The 20,943-nt window shown below is 43.7% G+C and overlaps 1 protein-coding gene across 3 annotated transcripts in view; it reads left to right on the forward strand.

Moving 5' to 3' along the window:
* The window catches only part of PTPN14 (protein tyrosine phosphatase non-receptor type 14), a 184,816-nt gene that overhangs the window by 132,770 nt on the left and 31,103 nt on the right, over positions 1-20,943 (forward strand). For all 3 annotated transcript variants that reach the window (XM_081254683.1, XM_081254684.1, XM_081254685.1), the window contains 7 exons: positions 4,181-4,251; positions 5,172-5,259; positions 9,192-9,280; positions 12,259-12,346; positions 13,206-13,288; positions 15,568-15,625; positions 18,956-19,034. In XM_081254683.1, coding sequence (XP_081110809.1) covers positions 4,181-4,251; positions 5,172-5,259; positions 9,192-9,280; positions 12,259-12,346; positions 13,206-13,288; positions 15,568-15,625; positions 18,956-19,034 — 556 coding nt within the window. The remainder of the gene's footprint in view (positions 1-4,180; positions 4,252-5,171; positions 5,260-9,191; positions 9,281-12,258; positions 12,347-13,205; positions 13,289-15,567; positions 15,626-18,955; positions 19,035-20,943) is intronic.

A 20,943-nucleotide genomic window follows, 5' to 3' on the forward strand; every position in this document is an offset into this window, starting at 1 on the left:
TTTGTAACATCTCAGAAGCTCACTCAAAAGTCAGGATGTTTTCTGGTGTGCTCGGCGGGAGGAAAGTGAAAGTGATACCTTAGAATTTTAGAGAACGTGTATGTTTGTGTCAAACGGAGACAATGAATTGGGTTGATGATTTTTCACAATTTTTTTTTTGTTTTTTACCTTTCTCTCATTAAAGGTCTTTATCACATAGCCTTTAGGCAGAGATCAGGAGAATTTTCAAAGGTGATTACGAGCATGAGATGTATGAGTTTGTAGGTGGTAAAATGCTTTGACAGGTTAAAGTGCTGTAAAGCAGCAAAGGAGTTATTTTGTGTATCGTACCTTTTTCAGAGTAAGACCATGTCTCCGCTGGGCTCTAAGCAAATCAGTTTTTAAAACAGCAAACACCTCATTCAGTCTCACTGTGCCAGACAGATATTGATGTGGTTGTCCTTGGATGGAAAACTTCCCTCTTTGGTATAGTAGCTGCTAGTGACAGGTGGCTATTTACATTCAAAATGAAATTAATGAGCATTAAATAAAATTTAAAATTTAGTTCCTCAGTTGCATTAGCTACATTTAAAAAAATGTTCAATAGCCACATGTGGCTCATGGCTACTGTACTGGAAAGCTTGGGTATAGAACATTTCCATCGTTCCAGAAAGTCCTGTCGGACAGCCCTCAGGATGACGTGGCAGAAGCTGATGTCAGCATGCATATCTGATTCGTGAATATTCCTAGGCTTCTGCCACCAGTCAGTCATGTATCCTCTCCTCCGCCCCATGACCCTGACCCCTGTTGTAGCCTCGATACACTGTGGCCTGTGGTCAGGAGGTTTAGAGTATAGGGGTCAAGTGTTCTGTGCCCATATCCTGGCTGTGCCACTTACTGGCTGTACAAACTTGGGCAATTTATTTAACCAAAGCCTCCATTTTCTCATCTAAAAATGAGGATAACAAGCCTAATCTGACTGTGAGGATAAAAGGAGAGAATGCATGTGAAGGACTTAATCGGGCACATGGTAAATTCTCAGTGAGTGTTTATTGAGTTGTCATCATAATCATCGTTGTCCTCACATTATTATTATCATCAGCATTATTTTTCTGTCTCTGTTAGACAAGCACAGGATGCTGAAGAGTGTGATTTCCAGGCAACAGTACTCTATGCCCTTTGAAATGTGAGCAGACAGAGGACAAGCAGAGTGCATAAATTATCATTCAGCGGCTTCGCGTAACTCGAACTCTGCTCAATACCCTGTAATGGCCTATATGGGAAAAGAGTCTAAAAAAGAGTCGATACGTGTATATGTACAACTGATTCACTTTGTTGTACAGCAGAAACTAACACAACATTGTAAATCAACTATACACCAATAAAAATTAAAACAAAACAAAAACAAACCCTCGCTTGACAATATGAAACTGACACGTTGCATATTGAGCTCAGCTCAGCTCAGCTCAGTCAATGTTTATTGATCGTCTACTGTATGTTGAGAGTTTATAAGCTGACATTGTTCAAAGCCCTGAGATGGGCTCTGGAGGCAGTGTGGAGGCTTGCTGCTTGCTGACCTTAGGTGCCTGTCATCTAGTAGAGGGAGGGAGACAACGATAAAGGGTAAGATGAGTGTCCAAATAACTATGTAAGAAAGACAATAGGTAGACCATGGTAAGAACTCTAAGAGAGACACACAGGGCGGAAGAGGTAGGTCCAGAGGGGGAAAGGCTTCTGTCCCACGTGAGAGAATATGGAAGCCCTGTCCAGGGAGTGGTAGGTGCATCAGGACCTGAAAGATGGGGTGAGACGTGAAAGCGGTTTGTGTTAGGAAGAGTCGGCCTGAGGTCTTGAACCCTTGAGAGAAGAGGTCTGAAGGGACGGCTGAGTCACACTGAAGAATGGTCTGAATGCCAGGCCCAGGTGTTGACCTAATTGAATAGGCAGTGGGGAGCCATGGAAGGTTGCAAACTTTCTGCTTGGTTCCACTAGAGCTTTCAAAGGGAAGAATGCATTCCTTTGGTGGGGGAGGGAAGATGGGATGAATGGCTGTGTTTGATCTCATAAAGTAACCGAATTTGTCAAATGGCATTTCTGCAGCCGAGCAAAGAACAAAGTTAAGTACACAGGGCGCTCCCCAGGTGTGCAGCTGTGTGCAGGCTCGCTCTCTGCCATTTTTCATCCGAGCGCAGCCACTCTCGCCTGGCCCTGTGGTGGGACCACATACCTCAGGGAGGCCCCAGACACAGATGGAGGCGGAGGGGTTGAGTACAATAGTAGAGGGGTCCCTTCGGACTTTTTCTTCTTTCAAAGTAGGAAACAGCAGTTTATTGGAGCACTTTTTGATCTTCAGTTATCTTTATTTTATTCTATTGCCACATGCCTTTTATTAGCTTTCCAAAATTAATATTGAGTTATTCCTAATACTCGGTACCTACATGCACAGACACAGCCGGATTCCTAAGCCACGTGGCATCTTTGTGATTCCACAGCATAAAACTGAAAACATCGAGCTTGTTTCCTATCATGGACTTGAGTTGTTTCAGTGGATGGCTAAACAGAAAACAGCAAATTAATCAGTAACACATGAAAAATGAGGGCTGCCAGCAATTCCCTCCGTCTTCTCTAAGGTTTCTCAGGACCATCTGCAGAGCTATAGAATTTCCAGTATATAGTTAGGCTCGCATGTTCCAGCTTTAAGAAATACTGATTTTCTCCAGTTGCATCGTTTGAGATGGGATGTTTCTTGCAGTTTGGGGGGTAATGTTTCATGAAAAGCTGTTAAATTGGACGTAATCTTTATATAAATGATATTTTAGAACCAAGGGAATGAGGCGTTTTGGATGTTTTCTGTGAAAACATCACTCCCCCCCCCCAAGTGTCTTTGATGAGCCTTGGAAGGCTCACCGGGACACACAGCTCGGAGCCCCTTCTAACGCCCCCTCTGGAGCTCAGAGGAAGACGGAGCACATCTGTGCCCTCCTTGGTGCTCACCAGCCTGGGGGGCGTGGAAGTTGCACCTGGGAAGGGCAGAGGCATCTAGGCCGGAGCCACCGAAAGGGATGGGATGAGCTATAGAATCTCCATGCCTGTCGGTGTCTCAGGAACTGATTGGTCTCCCCGCCTTGGATGTATTCCTCCAGACTCCATCTCACTTTCCTGCTAAATGTTTAACAAGCCCTTTAACTACTCCCGCCGTCATTGAAGGGGAGTTGGGAAGCAATGTGTCCAGTTGACTCTAATCCCGTGGGAGCCAGCACAGCACGGGTCCAGGGGCCTGGGATTCAGTTGGTCAAGACACCGGCTGGTCAGCTCCCCACCTGTTACCTTCTGGAGCTCCGCTGTGGCGGTTGAGCTGTCGTGGCCTCTTTTGCTCCCAAGGCCCCATCAGTTGGTCTCTGAATGAGCCAGCTCTGACTTTAGGTGGCTCTGAATTAGTTTGCTGGGATTGTGCTGGTGGATAAAAAGGCCAGGCACAGTCCCTTCTTGGGCTCCGCTTTGGAAGGGATGATGACCTGGAAACTCATTTGCCTGTATATCCTCATTGTTAAAAACGTATAAGCACTTACAGAGGATTTTTTTTAACTTTTAATTTTATATTGGAGTATAGTCGATTACCAATGTCGTGTTAGTTTCAGGTGTACCACAAAGTGATTCAATACATGTACATGTATTTATTCTTTTTCAAGTTCTTTTCCCATTTAGGCTGTTACATAATATTGACCAGAGTTTCCCTGTGCTATACAGTAGGTCCTTGTTGGTTATCCATTTTAAATATAGCAGTGGGTACATGTCAATCTCAAACTCCCTAACTATCCCTTCCCCCCCACCCTACCCCCTGGTAACCATAAGTTGGTTCTCTAAGTCTGTGAGTCTGTTTCTGTTTCTTACAAAGCATTTTTAATAAAAGTCCAAGAGGCAGGCAGATAGGGAAGAAGGTAAATGAAAAAAGAGCTATTCCCAGATCCTCCAGAATTTAGATGGCAACCCCAAATATGCCTTGAAATAGCCTGTTATAGTGGAGAGCCCTGTTACAAAAGTAAAAATGAACCTCTGTCCTAAAAATGACCACCTTTAAGTCAAAGGAGTCAAGGGAGACTGAGGAAGTGAAGCTAATCAGGAACAACTTCTAGAAAAAAGAGAGCTTCTAAGGTTTGCAAGCAAAATAGCAAGTGACCTTAACTGCTTTCCATTTTGATAGGATTTGGCCCTGGAAGAAGCTGTTCTGGAGGAGCTGACACAGAAGGTGGCCCAAGAACACAAAGCCCACAGGTAAGTCGGGGGCTGCCAGGTTCAGCACGTGGCCACCGTCCTGTCCGAGGCAGGAGACATTTGGCCCCTCCCCGCAAGCCCGGCTTGAGTCAACACAGTTCTGTTTCTTGTAGCAAGTGATTCAGCTCTGTTCTGAGAGTGCATGTAGATTTGAAAACTGCTACCATTCCCCTTTCTTTTTTTCTCTCTCTCCCTTTTGTTTTTTCCTCCTCCCTCCCTTTCTTTTTTTTTTTCTTTCCTCTTTCCTTTTTTTTCTTTAACACCAGTTGGCCCACATGTTGGCCTGAGGAATTCCTCTCTGTGACCTTCCTAAAACTGTTGCCAGACCTGGGAAGCCTGGGACTGCTTGGGCTGAGTGCATACCTCAAGAGCTGCTTTGGGTGGGAAAGTCAAGGTCAGCAGGGAAAAGAGTGAGATTTAAGGCATCCCTGAGAGCTTGATCAGGGCTACGTGGAGCTCTCTCTGGGACATGTGCAGTGGTCCTAGACTCTTATCTTGGTTACTTGGCTCCCAAAATGTCATCCTCAGAAACTTTTGCCTTTCTTCCTTTTTCCTTCTTCCTTTTTTAACAGTGGAGATTTTTTTCCCAGGTGGGAGAAAAATACATTTTTTTTTTTTTTTTTAAAGCAGGCAGCATTATTCACCAGGATGTCTGGAATAATTATTTAGTGTTTATAGGGCTGTGGCTCTTAATTAAATATTTTGCCTTCCTCTTATTATTCCCTGTTGAGTAAAAGGCTACTGAGGAATATGTTAATGCATTACTTAGTAATGCACCGTGCCTGCACAGTTGGTTGGGTGACAATGGCTTTTCCCAGAACTAAAACCACAGTTCTGGAATTTGCCACCAGGAGGGTAGGATTTTCCACTGACTTTATTGCTCTTAACCATTTCCTCCTTTGATGCTCTTTTGATTTTAGTGGAATCCTGCCAGCAGAAGCTGAGCTTATGTACATCAATGAGGTGGAACGTTTGGATGGCTTTGGACAGGAAATCTTCCCTGTGAAGGTAGCGTACCCTCTCCTTGCTTCAGCCATCTCAGAACAGCACAGGCATTTGGAAAAACCAGTGTTTATTGAGAGCAGAGAGCCAGAAGGCTCGGCTTTCTTACTGCTACGTGGCATTAGCTGGCAAGTCCAGTTTACTTTAGGTAAAGCAAACCCTTTTTCGTAACAGAGAGAGTTTGAAGCTTTCTTCAGCAGAATATCTCATTTGTAAGACAACCTTCTGAGTACCAAACACCAGCCCATTTGGTACCAAGAATTTATCGAAGCCACATCCAGCCTTCCAGTGGGACAAGGAGCAAACATCATGCGTGCCTTAATACAGACCCTCCCCAGCAGTTTTCTTGCCCGTGCTTCTTTTCTTTTCTCTTCTTTGGGCTGATGCAGTGATAACTGTTTGTGAGGAAGAATAACATTTCCTGTATGCAATCATACTTTATTTCTCCAGCTCTACAGAGCCTCTGTTGTGGGTTCCCAGCCCCTTTGGTGTTGTCTGGAAACTATGCCTAGGAAACGGTTACAGCACATCCCATCCTTTGCAACAAATCCACCTCCTGAATTGGGTGCGGTTGGGGGGTCATGGTGCAAGGTCATTTACAGAGCTGAGCCCATCATCCAAACTCATCTTCCTCTCTCTGCTGACCCACTTTACAAAAGTTAGAGTTTTATCAGAAACCTAAAGCAACTGGCACATCTCGGCAATTTGGGAGATGCCTGCAATTTCAGCATAAACATTTCACTCCAGACTGGCTCCGCTGGCTGTTGTATAAGTGTTCTGTTCCCCCTCTGTTGCACGCTTGCAATTTGCCTTAATGAGAACTGCCCATGTGTATCAAGTAGAAGCGAGCAGGGTGTCCGCAGCTTGCAAAAAAGGCTAAATGGCTCTTTTTCAGATTTGTTTAATTTTCTTTTGCTCCTCTAATGGCTGCCTTTCATAGGGTTGTAATCCATTTTCCTTGCAGTAATACCTTATGAAGCCATCTGCATCCCACTTCCATGACATTTTGGAAAATCACAGTAAACTTTTCTCCACTTCTAGAAAACTGACTTCTCAGGCCCTGGAAGTTGGAGGTTTTGTCATGGTGGTCATTTGCTTGTGTTGTCTTTAGTCATTCTGAACTGTGGGAAATAGAGGCAGTGGAGACAGTGTTGAAATCCACCATGCTTGGTTCTGATGTGCTTTCTAGTCTGTCCTTTAGTGGGAAAAGTACAAGGGAGATACCAGAGCTTAGTCCGAGTGGGCAGATAGGCACGGCTGACTCACTGCCAGTGGGTGTAACTCAGCTGGGCTGCTGCTTTTTTTCTTCCTCCGCCACATATCTGTTCATGACTCAGGTGACCACCTACAGACCACATGATTCCTGGCAACCCAAGGATGATGGGTGGAGCAGCAGTACCCGTGTGAGCAGTGATGGGGTCAGCTCTAAGTGAAAAAGCCACCAGGAAAGTATGCAGGGGCAGCCTGCACATGGGGATTGGGGTCCCTTTGGGTTAGTACAGGTCCTTCTTGACCAAGTAACGTTTAAAAAGTGTGTTATGGATATGTCCCAGGGAAGAACCTTTATGTGTAGTGTGGGTTTTTCCATGAGTGGTTTCTCAAAAATTTTCAAGGCTCAGGGCGGGGGTCCCTTCCATTTCCTGACAGGTCTGCCCCTCCCCCTCCACAAACACAGGGCTGGCCGCAGCCTGCGTCCTCCTGTACTGTCCGAGCACGTGGGCATGGAGGGACGGAGCTTCTGGAATGGGTCATGGAGAGTCTGGAGCCTCAATCCTTGGCTAAGTTGTTCTGACGGGTATCCGTTCTGTGTTTTTTCCATTGTCCCACCCTGGCGGCCTGCTCCTCCCATGTCCCCATCCACTCCCACCAGGCCTCTGCACCCACCTACTGGCAACATGCCCAGAAATGTCTTTCTGCAGAATTTTCCTTTTTCTTCCCGTCTCTACTTCACCTGTCTTCCTTTCCCTCACAGATTTTTCTGTAATACAGCTTACCTTTGAACTTCTCATAATCACCGAGGCCCTCTTTTAAAAATATTTATTTATTTATTTTGCTGTGTTGGGTCCTCGTTGCTATGCGTGGGCTTTTCTCTAGTTGCGACGAGCTGGGGCTTCTCTTGTTGCGGAGCACGGGCTCTAGTTGCGCAGGATTCAGTAGTTGTGGCTCACGGGTTCTAGAGCACAGGCTCAGTAGCTGTGGCTCGTGGGCTCTAGAGTGCAGGCTCAGTAGTTGTGGCTCGCAGGCTGTAGAGCGCAGGCTCAGTAGCTGTGGCGCACGGGCTTAGTTGCTCCGTGGCATGTGGGATCTTGCCAGACCAGGGCTCGAACCCATGTCCGCTGCATTGGCAGGTGGATTCTTAACCACTGCGCCATCAGGGAAGTCCCCAAGGCCCTTTTTTCCTTCCCAGTTCTTTCTGTCTCAGCTTTTGCCATCAGCAGTTGTCTTTCCCTTTCTCTCTCTCTGTTAGAAGACGCCTACTTGATTGGAAGCTTTGGGAGGTGGGTTGAGAAGAGGTCCCTGAGAAGGGACACTGTCATCTTTGTGTCTTAAGTGGGATCAAGTATTCTGAGGGAGGTAGGGGTTTATCTTTTCCATCTTAGGCCTAGTTGGGCATGGCCCTCCACTTACTCCACAAAGAGGTTGTCCCCCGAGTGAAAGCAGGAGGCTGGGTGACAGTTTACTCCCTGGATGCCGAGCCTTGCTCCCACTCTGCTCTCAAGAACACTGGCAGCTGGGTTATACTCTTCCAGGCGGGAGACTGGAGGCACCTGACTGGACCAAGAGACCAGCCCGAAGACCTCTGGGTTCCCCCAGACAGGGCCCAGCAGGTTGCCCGACAGTGAAGCCTATCATCCACATGCCCTTCCTGTGCTCACAAAGGTCCCAACCAGCATTTAGCATCCCACCCTGGAATGTGAATAGACAGCCGAGCATCATCAACCCCCATGATGCCCTAATAGGAACAATAGAGGCCAACCCAATGAGAATGAAGCAGTGTGAAAGAGGCAGAGAGTCTGCAGGGTGAAGGGCCCCCTGCCCAAAATACCATCCTATGAGCCTCAAGGATAAAAAATAAAAATATATTACCTTCTTGAAGGAATAGAGTGCTTTTAAAAGGGAACATTCGGCAAATAAAAAAGAACTCTCAAAAATTTAAAATATGATATCAGAAATGGAAAACTTAATAGATAGGTTAGAAGATTAAATCAGGAGAAATCTCACCCAAAAAAACCCAAAGTAATGGAATGTGGAAGGCAGGAGATAAAATTGGAGGGCCAGCCCAGATGTCCAACATCTGAACAGTGGGAGTTCTAAAAGGAGTGAAAAGGGGAAACAGAAGGTAGTAATTTGAGAAAATATCCCAGAACTGAGGAACATGAGGTTCTAAATTGGAAGGCCAAGCATGGTGGATGCAAATAGACACACTCTAGGGCTTTAAGTGGTGGAAGTGGATGCCTTTAAGAGAGAGGAAATGGTGGGTCCAAGGCTGCTTTTAAATAAGATCTAAAGAGGATTCAGTTCTTCAAACTGTGTGCGTAAATAATTGCACATATGCAGTATGCAGATATAATCAAACTATGTGCATGTATAATTTTGATTTAAAAAACCAAAAACTAGGGTTAGAAAAGATACTAATAGATATTCATGAAAGAGAAAATCTTAACTGCCAACAAATCTGAGAAAATCCTAAAATTCTTTCTTAAACAGGAAATGTATTGCGACAAACTGAGATGAAAGAAAAAAAAGGTATCTATGTAGTCTATTAGGATGTACAGTGCGATGCGTCCCTTCGGACCTAGTGGCTTTTCTGACCCCATTCCGTTCTATGATTCATTCATTCCACGTATGGGCGAGAAACGGGGTGTGGTCCCATGGGTAGGCTGCCAGACTGCTGGGGATCTGTTTCATCACAACGATCTTTTGTTGATCTTATGCAGGACAATCATGGAAACAGTGTGCACCTGGGCATTTTCTTTATGGGGATTTTCGTGAGAAACAGAATTGGAAGACAAGCAGTAATATACAGGTAGTCTGATTTGTCTTTCTCCTTTTTCCCCTCGAGGTGCTTTAGCAAACCCCATGGAGTATGAACGTTATACGGATGAGTTAAGAGGCAGACCATGGATCAGAGTTGAGCTTTTCTCAACTCTGATAAGATCCGCCCCCTCTGCAGGATTTAAGTGGTTATGGAGAAATTCATCTCACTTTCCCTGGGGGTTGGTTTGGGGATGGGGGATGTTCTTTCTTTCCACCTGACCCCAAGAAATGCGTAGCTGAACCGCCACTGAGCCAAAGAGTGGAACAAAACTCTATGAGTCTGGTTGGAGATGGGCTCTTCCATGAGTCAGGCCCCCATGGGATTACCTTTGCCTCGATTACCCATGACCAGTCATTAAATCCACACTGGCTTCCTTCCATTGCCCTGAACCCTCTACCTAACCACATGTGCCAGAAAAGTGCAAACTAATTTTTCTGTTAACGAAAGAGGTCTATTTGTGAAAGTCTGTTTTGAAAAAGCAATCAATTTGTTATCATAACTGAAAGGACTTGGGTACTTTTTATTATTTTGACCCTTCAACCTTCTTTTCCATTTAACGTGAGTAGAAGCAGCATAGGGAAGTGGCAGGGTGTCCCCTGCATTACATGTCAATGAGCTTGCTTGTATGGGTGCCCACAGATCCCGTCTTAGTATCAACAATCCGAAAAACTGCATGCTTGCTTTCATTTATGAGGGCAGTATGGCCTATTATTTACCGGAAAGACAGCTTTCCTTTGTGTGCATCTGATAGGCAGAGCTGCACGTGCAGGGCAGATGATCAAAGACAGATCTTAGAGGCAAAGCACGGTCCACTTTCTGGAAGTGAATTCTTGGCCAGCCGTGTATTTTCTGGATCAGCAGTTACTGCAGGTCATTTTGAAAAAGTTTTCCCACTAAAAGCTTCCTAATTGGCTTTTATTTTCCTAGGTCCCCACCCTGCCATTATTTTTGTCCATTTATTTTCTCTTGCTCTTTGAATAGAGACATTATTGAAACAGGAGTGGGGAGAGAGCTCTTTGGAGCTACAGAATAAGCTTTTTGACTATTGGACATATTCAGTCAACTCATATACCTACAACAAATTAAACAAAATATATAAATATGTGCAGAGTTGTAACTATACACTTTTATGCCCATGTAAAGCTATCCAGGCATTTTGTCCCACACAGTTCTTTGTGGCTAAATCAGTGCTTGAGTCTGGAGAAGAGAAGCAGACACATCTTGGATTCTGGCTATCTAGATTAAATAGAAAATAGCAATTTGAAAGTTTGTTGATCATAAGCACCTCACAGGTTTTGTTCAGTTTCCTTAGGAACTGCTTCTAGACTGCTTCCTTTAGCCCTTGCCTTGAAACCCTTACAAGATGGAAATTTACTTCTACTACAGTGTCATGTTAATTGTGCCACTAAGGTGAAGTCATATGGTGGAGTCAGGAGTGGACCCAGAATTTTGGCAGTTGATTTGAGGGAATGGAGCTAGAGGAGACCACATATCTCTTATCTCTTGAGACCTTCACTAAGGAGCACATAGCTGTGAGTCCACATAGATGTGATCTAATGGAATCGTAAGTCAGCAGACAGCTGTGCAGAACACCTGTAGATGTATGTAAAAACAGGTGGTACTGGTGTAACGGAAAGCTGATCGGAGGAAAACCTAGAAGGTATAGAACTCATCCGTCCCTGATGAGCAGAGTGAGTGAGGCTAAGTCATCCCCTTTGGCCTGAATTGCCTCATCTCCAGGGTGGAACGTAAATAGCCGCCTTGTCTACCTAAGAGAGTTGATAAAAGAACGGTACTCTATACAGATGCGAGACAACCTCATTACTTTTCATTATTTCAGCAAGCATCTATTGTATGCTGTGTGCCAGGTGTACTTGGTGCTTGGAATACAGAGGTGAAGAAAGCAGAATCTCTGCCCGGGGCACGAGGGCCTATGATCGAGTTTGGTTTAGTTAGGGATCTGGTCACAGACATGAACAGTTGTGATACAATGTGGTGACTGATAGAGGACTACACTAGGCTCTTTCCTGGCGTGTGGGTGCTTGGGGCTGAGGAAAGGCTTCCTGGAGAAAGTGACTTCTTCTGAGTCTTAAAGGAATCATGCAGGCAGAGGCAGAAGTGTAATGAGCAAAAGCAGGACGGTGGGAGAAGGCGGTGGGCAGGGAATTATAGGTCGGGGAGCAGAGTGAAGGGTAGGTAGTGTAAGAGATGATTAGAAACTGGCTCCAAGTAGAATGGGAAGCAGGAGCTTACCTTCCCTTGTCTGGTGGTTCTTTCTGTGTATCTCATTTTAGATAAGATCTCCATGAGGAAAGGGAAGGAAATGTGTGTGTGTGTTTAGATCACAGAAATGTAGGCACATTAAACACTCCCTAGACATTTTTTCCAAGTGGCATGATCAAATCTGTAGTGTACATCGCAACACAGAACCTCTGTGCATTCTTCAGCCTAGATTCCTGGAGACACATGATTTTTTTTTTTTTTGGCCGCGCTGCATAGCTTGTGGCACCTTAGTTCCCCGACCAGGGATCGAACCCAGGCCCTTGGCAGTGAAAGCACGGAGTCCCAACCACTGGACCACCAGGGAATTCCACACATGACTTTTAAATGACATCCCCCTCCAGCATTGAAAACGGGGATCACGGGAAATGCTCTGTCCATTTGGAAGTGTGAAAACCAAGGCAGTGGAAGTCTCTGGCATAGTTTCCTCCTAGGTCGTAAAGGAAAGTGTACTTTATTAACAGCAATATCTAGACGTCGTTTACATAGGATTTTTAGCTATTTAAATAGATGCGTGTTGCATTTTATTTCCTTTTCTGCTTTGAGAGGAGGGACGTTTAGCTTTTAAAAATATGGTTAAATCATAATTTGTAAAATGAGACTGAGTAATAACAGGTGACACTCCTATGCTGTCATAAATGCCTAGAAAGTCTTTGGGCAAACGCCGTTGGCTTTCTTCTGTGCAGGTGGAATGACATGGGGAATATCACTCACAACAAGTCAACTATCCTGGTGGAGCTCATCAGCAAAGAGGAGACTGCCCTCTTTCACACGGTAAGCAAAATGGACAGGTGAAGGCAGGGTCCCACAGGCAGCTTGCTGTTTGTCTTCTCAACTTATAATATCTTTTCCTCGCTCTCCATGTCATGAGAGAATAAGTATTCTGTTGAACCCATAACTTTCCAATACCTGCCCAGTGCTGTCCTCCCTCATTTCTGGAAGGTGGTGGGGACTTCATGCTCACAATGCTGGGGTTTCAAGCTGAGTTTTGTCTCTAGGGTTTGGGTTCCTCCACCAGCCTTATTTGTGGTGGATCCCATTGTCTGGCATGCCCTTGACTAGTCACCCCTGATGATATTGCATGGTATTTTCTTTTACTGACTGGTTTGGATTTTCTTTGCCATCATAGTCCAAGGCTGATCTGAAGCAAACTGGGTGATTGCCTTTCTGTTGAGTGCCTATTTGAGAGCCAGGGCACTCCCTGCACCTCCCTGCCTCCCATGTAATGATGCTTGGCGTTCGTGCTAGGCTCTGCCTTGATTCATTTACTGATTTTTAAAGCACTTGGTTTAGCATTATGTAAAGACACGCCAGATCATCAGTGTAACCCCAGCGCGTTGAGCATAAAGGATTCTTTAGCAGACAGTATTGTCTGCCATCCTTGGGTGGGCTTCATAGGCATGACCGCCACTGAATTTCAGCACACTGGTTTCTGGCTCAGGGGGTTATTTTGTGCTTGACATGAAGGGAGGAAGGGACGTGTCCCTGCTCAGAGGAATCCTAGTGAAATGCATATATTTGGATTGGCCAAAAAGTTCCTTCGGGGTTGTACGGCAGAACCCGAACGAACTTTTTGGCCAGCCCAATACAATCAAACAAACGTTTATTTTTCCCCTGTTTCTTCTTCTCCAAGGATGATATCGAAAATGCCAAGTATATATCTCGATTGTTTGCTACACGGCACAAGTTTTACAAACAAAACAAAATCTGCACTGAGTAAGTAAACATCTTGTCCACCCTCTCCCTGGATCAGCTTAAATTCTTGTGCTTTAGGGATGGTGTAGATCGCTTTTTATACTGACTCTTTTTCCTCATTCCTTGTAGAAGCTAAAGGGGCAAGTTAAAGCCGGGCGGGAGGGAAAGAGCTTTAATGACGAAGACTGTCTTGTGTAGTCTACATGCCTAGGGAGAAAATGATTTGCAAATTGACTGCGAATGCTTGACTTCCTGAACGGATTGGCCGACATCAGTGCCTTTCCAACCTCTGCCATGAGTTTGGAGGAACCGAGCGGTTCCCAATTTGCCGGGGCGCCCCTTCTGTCAGATGTGGAGTGTGTTCAGAAGCAGGTAGCAGAGTGACGAGCCAACTTGAAAGAGAGGAAGCCGCTGTCATCCTCAGCCCTGTGTTGCTCACACAGTTGGCTGACCCTGCGTGTGCTTCTGGGTCATGTCACCCGCCTGTAAATGAGAGGCCAGGGTAATTAGAGGAAGGCTTGGAAGACGCTAATAGATGTCACAAATCCATGTGTGTGTTTTTCAATTTAATTTGGAAATAAAGATGATAAAGGGAGTCTGATGAGGGAACTTCACTGTGACCTGACCTTGGATATAGCGTGCCGGGCTCACACTATCATAGCCTTTCCTTTGGTTGCCTTCAAAAGACGTTCCTCAGCGGAGTACGTCAGCAGTTGGGACGCCCAAGGTGCTTACTTTTGTTTCAAAGAACTTCGGGCTGTAAATGCAGGAGAAGAACTGCTTTCCCACTTCCCCAGTGGACACATGCAAGAGTGTGAAAATACTGTCCTAGAGCAGTTCCTGCTGAAGAAGGTGCTGCTTTAGAACTGGAGCATCAGGTCCTGACAGACTTTTTTCTCTACGTGATGGAGGCTCTTTCAAACCAGTCTTTGCCATTGGCCACTGTCAGAGTCTGAAAGTATATTTGATAGTACGTTGGCCTTCTGTATCTGTGGGTTTCATATCTGCAAATTCAACCAACCGTGGATCAAAATATATTTAAAAATATTCCAGAAAGTTCCAAAAAGCAAAACTTGAATTCACTATGAACTGCAGCTCTTTACGTTGTATTAGGTATTATAAGTAATCTAGAGATGATTTGAAGTATGTGGGAGGATGTGCATGGGCTATATGCAAATGCTATGCCAGATGATGTAAAGCACTTGAGCATACATGGATTTTGGTATCCGAGGTGGGTCCTAGAACCAATCATCCTTGGATACCAAGAGATGACTATATAGTATTAGGTCTGCCAGCAAAGTTTGCAAACGTAAATCAGAAGAGCACTAGTTAGAGAGCAGCAATTTAAGCCACCATATCTGTTATAGGTACACACGTGCATACACACGCATGCGCGCATAGACACACACACCATTCTTTTGAACAGATTCCCTATAGGTCACATCTTTGCAGTTCTCTGCTATTGCCTTTGATTTGTTGGGGTGTCTTTGACATTAACAAGAATTCTATAGTTGACTTCTGTCAGGTGAATTTAAAAACAAAACTATTTTGAGAAGTGTAGTCTTCACTGTAGTCTTCTGGTTTGATCATTTCTTAGCAAGTGGCTTTAACATAAAATGTTCTGAGTATTTGTATTTCTTTTGTGGCCTTTTCTGCTTACATGAATGAGCATCACATATATGAGTGAGCTTCACATATTAGACTGAAAATTAAGGAAATTCTGTTTTCCTTTCTACTTCTGTAATAATCATTCCTTTCTTCTTCATAACCATGTATGGGAGGTTCCTAACCTCTTATCTGATAAAAACTGGGACTCTCTAAAAAGCATACCCCCTACCCCACATAGACAGTAAATTCTGTATATATTGATAGTTTCAGAGCCTCAGCATGGGCTACATGAAGGCTTGGGATAGCCCTCTGGAGTTTTATGAAATCAGCATCATCTGAACAGCATCCTTCTCCAGAGGTCTCCACTCTCTAACCTCTAAAAGACTGTTGTTGATTTTTATTTCCCTTATAATTTGTCTTTAGAAATAAGCCTCGTTCTTCTAATATTACTTTGTAAAACATATTATAAAAGTATCATATATTCCAGACATTTTGAAAATAAAAAAAGAACAAAAAAGAAATCGAAATTGTTCTTAGCTTCAGCACCCAGAAATAGAAAATGTTTATGTTTTGCTGTAATTCTTAACTCATCTTTTCTCCTTTCCCCTCTTCTCCCTCTCTTGTCTATCTGGTCTTCTTGTACATGGTAAATAATCATAACCATCCTCATTTTTTTCCAACTTTTCATGTAGACAATCAAATTCTCCACCCCCTATCAGACGCCAGCCCACCTGGAGCCGGTCCTCCCTGGTATGTATGAAATCTTCAGTTATCAAGTCCTCTGACTGTCGGGGTGTGAGTGTCCCTTTGTTGTTAACTTGAGGAGAGGGATGACTAAGGCATCATGACTAGGTCATCATGACTAGGTCATGACCTCATGACCAGGCGAGATATGGTGAGAACACAGAAGGGTATCAGTCTGCTATGCAGGTGTGATGCACACCCATTTTGTCCCTCTTGTGCCCACCCATGTCCGTCACTTTTCTAAGTGTGACTCAGGGTTCACCCCCATGAATTTTAGTCTGGGCTGATGAGACCATGTTCCTTGAGCACGCAACCTACTGTGTGTTTTTTTCCACTTGCTTTATCTATCTTTATCTATCTATCTTTATCCACTATTTCTGATTTTTGCATATAGACATGTCTTCAGTTATAATCTCCACAAATTCTTTTATATTCATTGTCATAGACAGAGTTTAATAAACTAGTCAGAAAATGTCTACTTTAAATGAGCAAAAATTGAAGGAGTCTAATTGATGGTCTTAGGTAGAGTGTTCAGTGGGGAAGAAAATTAAAATTAATTTTCTAATTTTAAGGCCAACAGAATTTGAGTTGATCCACTTTTCTACCTACCATTAGCCTTTTTAAAAAAACTGCTCTACTAATCATGTGAATAAAGAAACACAACTCATTTCAATGCATGTGTTCTGTCTTAGACTGTGTTTTATTTTGGGAATTACTTAAGGATGATATAGCAAGACGTGGGAGAGTTTCCTTTAAAATGTCTACTTGTTTTACGTCATAATTCTATTATTTTAGATTATGATTTATTTTACACAAAATCAGAATAAACATGTGACCTTTAAATGTTTGTAGGTTGAACAGCTCCTTTGAGTTGATGGGAGAATAAAATTGAATTTTTCTTTATACACAATATATATCCTATAGCACATCTTTCACTTGTCTTTTAAAAGGAACTGTTTTAGGAATTTTTTTTTTTCTTCTGGAAAATGCTTTGACATGAACTCTTAGAATTCTAGAGTTTGGTCATCATATCACATAATATTGATAATTCCTGCAAACCCATGTGAATATTATTAATCTCTCTGTTAATGCGCAACATCTCACAAGAGGTCTTTGCCTTGGAGATGTAGAGGGCTGCTTTGGGCTTCTCCCCTGAAGTACCAATAGATTTGTTCATGGCACTGGTTTCCTAATTCTTCTCCTTTTTTGATATTATTTTCCTTTTCCCTTCCTTAAAGTCCACATGTCTTTACTAGTGAGATAAATGTTCACTTGTGTCCATGAAACACCAGGGGAAGCAAAGTGTTTTAGGGCTATCTTGTGATTTGATCTCATCCTAATTACCTAGAGAAGATACAGAGGCTTTCCTGTTTTGTTTGGATGAAGATAATCTACAGGAAGCCAGATTCCTGGCTTCTCCCTTTCCTCTGCCCCTTAGGATTAAACCATTTCAGCAAGAGTTCCTTGGGATGAGTGAGAGTAAAACCAGAGAACATTGTCTCCTTTGGGCTTCCTGGCTGATAACAAGGGCTTCTAATTGTTGTTTTTCTCTTGCCCTTCTGGCTCCTATATTGTGGCATCTAATTTGTTTTTGCGTTAGCAGATCTGGAAAGAAACAGAATAATATGTTGAAATATATAAAGAGACAATAAATAATCCTGAAATGGTGTTTGGAGGATTAGCTATTGCTATTTCTCACTTGTATTGCTTACAGACTTATGCCAGTTCATAAACAGTCACCTACTTACAGGATTTTTCTTTGTTTTTTTTAAATAAGAGCAAGAGAAGGCAGAGGTGAGCCAACTTTGCCTTGCTGTATATTTCTGTTCCCTTGTATGAATCCCTCCCTACTGTTTTGTTCTGTTTTGTTTTTTTAAACCTAAAAACTGTCTGTCCAATCATGGAAAAATTGAGTTGAATTACGTATTATCAAAAAGAGGAAAAATATTTTTAAATTGCTACTCAAAAACCAGCCAAGAGAGATTTGGGAATATTTAGAAGAGCTGATACTCTGAACTACTTTCTTAGATTAATTTCAATTCTTTATTTCTTCTACCCTGATTCTCTTTAATTTTTGGATTTCTTGTCTTCACTACCTTCTTTATTTGCCCCTTGGATGATTAAACATTATTTGTAGCAAAGGAAATAGTAGATGAGTTATTTGCCCAGCCTCGGACTCTGCCTAGTGTTCTTCTTCTGTTGAGGAATACTGAGAAAGTGTGACCCCTGCTGGCTTTGTGGGGTTTTTTTTTTTTTTTTTGACTTGATCTCAGCTTCTGTCCCAAAGCAGTAACATTTAAACTAATATCTATAAGATTAATTTTAAAATAATCAAATAGAAATATAAGAGATCATCCTGTCTGGTGGTTTACAAGCTTAAAGTTTATTTTTTAATATCAAAACTCTTCCTTCAAACACATTTTTACCTGGAACCCTAATATGTGAATAAAATGGATAATGTTGGAGGGAGGAGACTGATTTGAGTGACAGGAGCTGAGACCTACTGAGGTTAAATGACTTGCTCTAGACCGTATTAGCCATTAATCATATTTCCTTTCTCAGCTCCCCAGTTAGTGAAGCTCTCTAAGCATTTTGGTGTGTTCTCTAAAAGTTTCACCCTCCTCTGCAGCACGGAGTTATTCAGGTTGAGTCTAAATGTCCATCTTTAAGAGTCTTATGGCGAAGAGTCCTCACTGAAGAGCTAGATGGTTGAGCTGGATCCTCTGCAATGGGAGGGTCAATAAGTGCTCCTGGGACCTGCACGCTCATTGTTAGGGATCACATTTCAGATTTTATATAAATTTGCAAGTGGGCCCATCGTAACCCTCCCCTGTCCCTATTTGAGGCTGATGTGGCCCTGTGAACTAGGGTCCTAGGTACAACTATGCTGATGGGTTCGAACTTGTGGCTTCAGGAGGGACCCAATTTTGAATAGAAGGAAACAGGCTTCCCCCTTACTCTCATTATGTTTTAGGTGGAACATAATAAAATACATCTTCTGAGTTATTCCTTTAAAAAAGGCATTGGGAGCCTTGCAGGTGTGTTAGAAAATACGTTATAAATAGGTGCCTTCGTGTTGATTACAGCCTCTTTCTCACCTTGAACCAGCCTCCCCATTCCCCCCTTCTTGTTTCTCCAGTCCTAAGCTTGGTGATGAGATCGGGGTGCAGATGCTTAGGGAAGGGTTGGGTTGAGTGTGGAGGGCGGAGCATCTGCAGCGTGCCTCCCTGCAGGCGGGGTGAGCGACGGGGGCCATCGTGTGCTCGCGCTGGTGCTCGTGCGTGTTACGGCCGTTTGTGCCAAGGCCTCCCACCTGTGCTGTGTTCTCTGTTTCAGCCCCGGCAACAACCGTACATCTTGCCTCCCATGCACGTCCAGTGTGGCGAACACTACTCGGAAACACACACTTCTCAAGGTAACTGGCTTGCCGATGTCCCTTCTTAAGACGCAAAGTTGAGAACTGGTGATGGGCAGTGAGACTTTTTTTGAGGGGGTGACCGTGATACTTTCATTTTAACTTTGTCATGGTCTGAATGGTAGCAGGCAACAGCTTGGATTTGTGAAAGGCATAGAATATCATTTACCCCTGAGAGGAAAATTTCCCCAGAATTGACTCCAAAGGGACTTGGGGGAAGGCAGTGAGCAAGTTCCTTTCTCCTCTTCCTTCTTGTAAGTGGGATAGAGAGGAGAGTGACAGCTAAGCCCCACAGAATACTCTTCACCCTCCTTGTCAGTGTCAGAGAGCTGGTAACAGTCAAGCAGGTTTTCAAGGTGACAGAGAACACAGGCATCCAGAATAACTGAAAGAAATACACACAAAATCTCAGCCCCTCATTTTTTTTTTTTTTTTCACGGTACGTGGGCCTCTCACTGTTGTGGCCCCTCCCATTGCGGAGCACAGGCTCCGGACGCACAGGCTCAGCGGCCATGGCTCACGGGCCCAGCCGCTCCGCGGCATGTGGGATCTTCTCGGACCGGGGCACGAACCCGTGTCCCCTGCATCAGCAGGCGGACTCTCAACCACTGCGCCACCAGGGAAGCGCTCAGCCCCTCACCTCAGCCCCTCATTTTAACTCTCCTTTCTGATCTCTCCCACTGGCCCCTTTCTCAGTGCACTTGTTAAACTGTTTTATTCCTCTTTTTCTCCCTAAACACTCCCATGCAAAGTGTGTAAAAAAACCCATTCCAATAATAATTATTCTGAGAATGAGCATTTATAGAGCAATTCCTCTCCTTAAGCACTTGTTCTGAGCACTTGCACTGTATTGTCTCATTTAATCCTCAAAATAAACCTAGGAGATACGTACTGTTGTTATTTCCATTTGACAGATACAGAAACTGGGGTACAGAAAGGATACTGGGGAGCTTGGATACGAATATTGGTGTCTTGACTCTTGAGCCAGGCTCTGTAATCATTACACTAACTGTATCTCAAAAAAGGAATGGGATTAAACATTGGATGTTGACAGTATGGTAAATGGATAATTTGTTTCTGGGTTATCATATGCTAGCTGTTTTGAATCTTTCTGCACTGTCTAAATGTGACCATGGAGACTAAGATAATCAAGATGATGTAATTTAGTAAAACACAACTTTTTATAAGCAGACTAGCAAAGTTACCCTGCTTCTATGGGAGGGCACCAAACCCCATTAAGGTGGATAAATGCAACATGTTCTCCTAGTTTTTCTTGCCTATATCATCTCATCTGGTCTGTGTTCCCACCCCTCCTCTTCAGGCAGCCAAGTGTTTTGTCACCTTTTCTGCTTTTTAATCTTTTCTGCCTTTGCTTTCTTCTACTCTGCTCATGCTTAAATCTATAGTGTAAAAAATGAATATACTTTGCCCACAGAAAAGTGTGTTGGCAAGAGGTTGCCTGCCTAGGGGTGTCTGTGTGTGTGTGTGTTAAAGGAACACTGGACACCCAGAATGGGCCTTACTTTAGAAATCTGCTTTTTATCTCTTTAGGTACCACTTTAAAGTATTATTAATTTTCATGTGAAACTGACCTCAGTGATGAAACCAACTCTAGAGGAGGGTTTTAGACAGTGGCTAAAAAAACCTCCTGATTCTTATTTTGCTCTCCGTTGGTTGCTGATCAGAATGAAGCAGCCACGCATGCTGACATCCTGACTGTTATTTGCCTTGTGCCTTGACGGAGGCTCGGCAGTCCCTCAGATACAGGGAGTTTTCCCGTTGCAGTCAGGAAGATCAGCTCCCAGTACTCAATAATTTCAAATCTATTGCCCCATTAAAGTTCTTGACTTCCTGGCCCAAACATCCAGTTCTGTCACTGAGCCCTGAACAAGAGGACAGGTCTCCCAAT

Source organism: Mesoplodon bidens (genome assembly GCF_964165515.1).
Source record: "Mesoplodon bidens genome assembly, chromosome: 2".
Lineage (NCBI taxonomy): Eukaryota > Metazoa > Chordata > Mammalia > Artiodactyla > Ziphiidae > Mesoplodon > Mesoplodon bidens.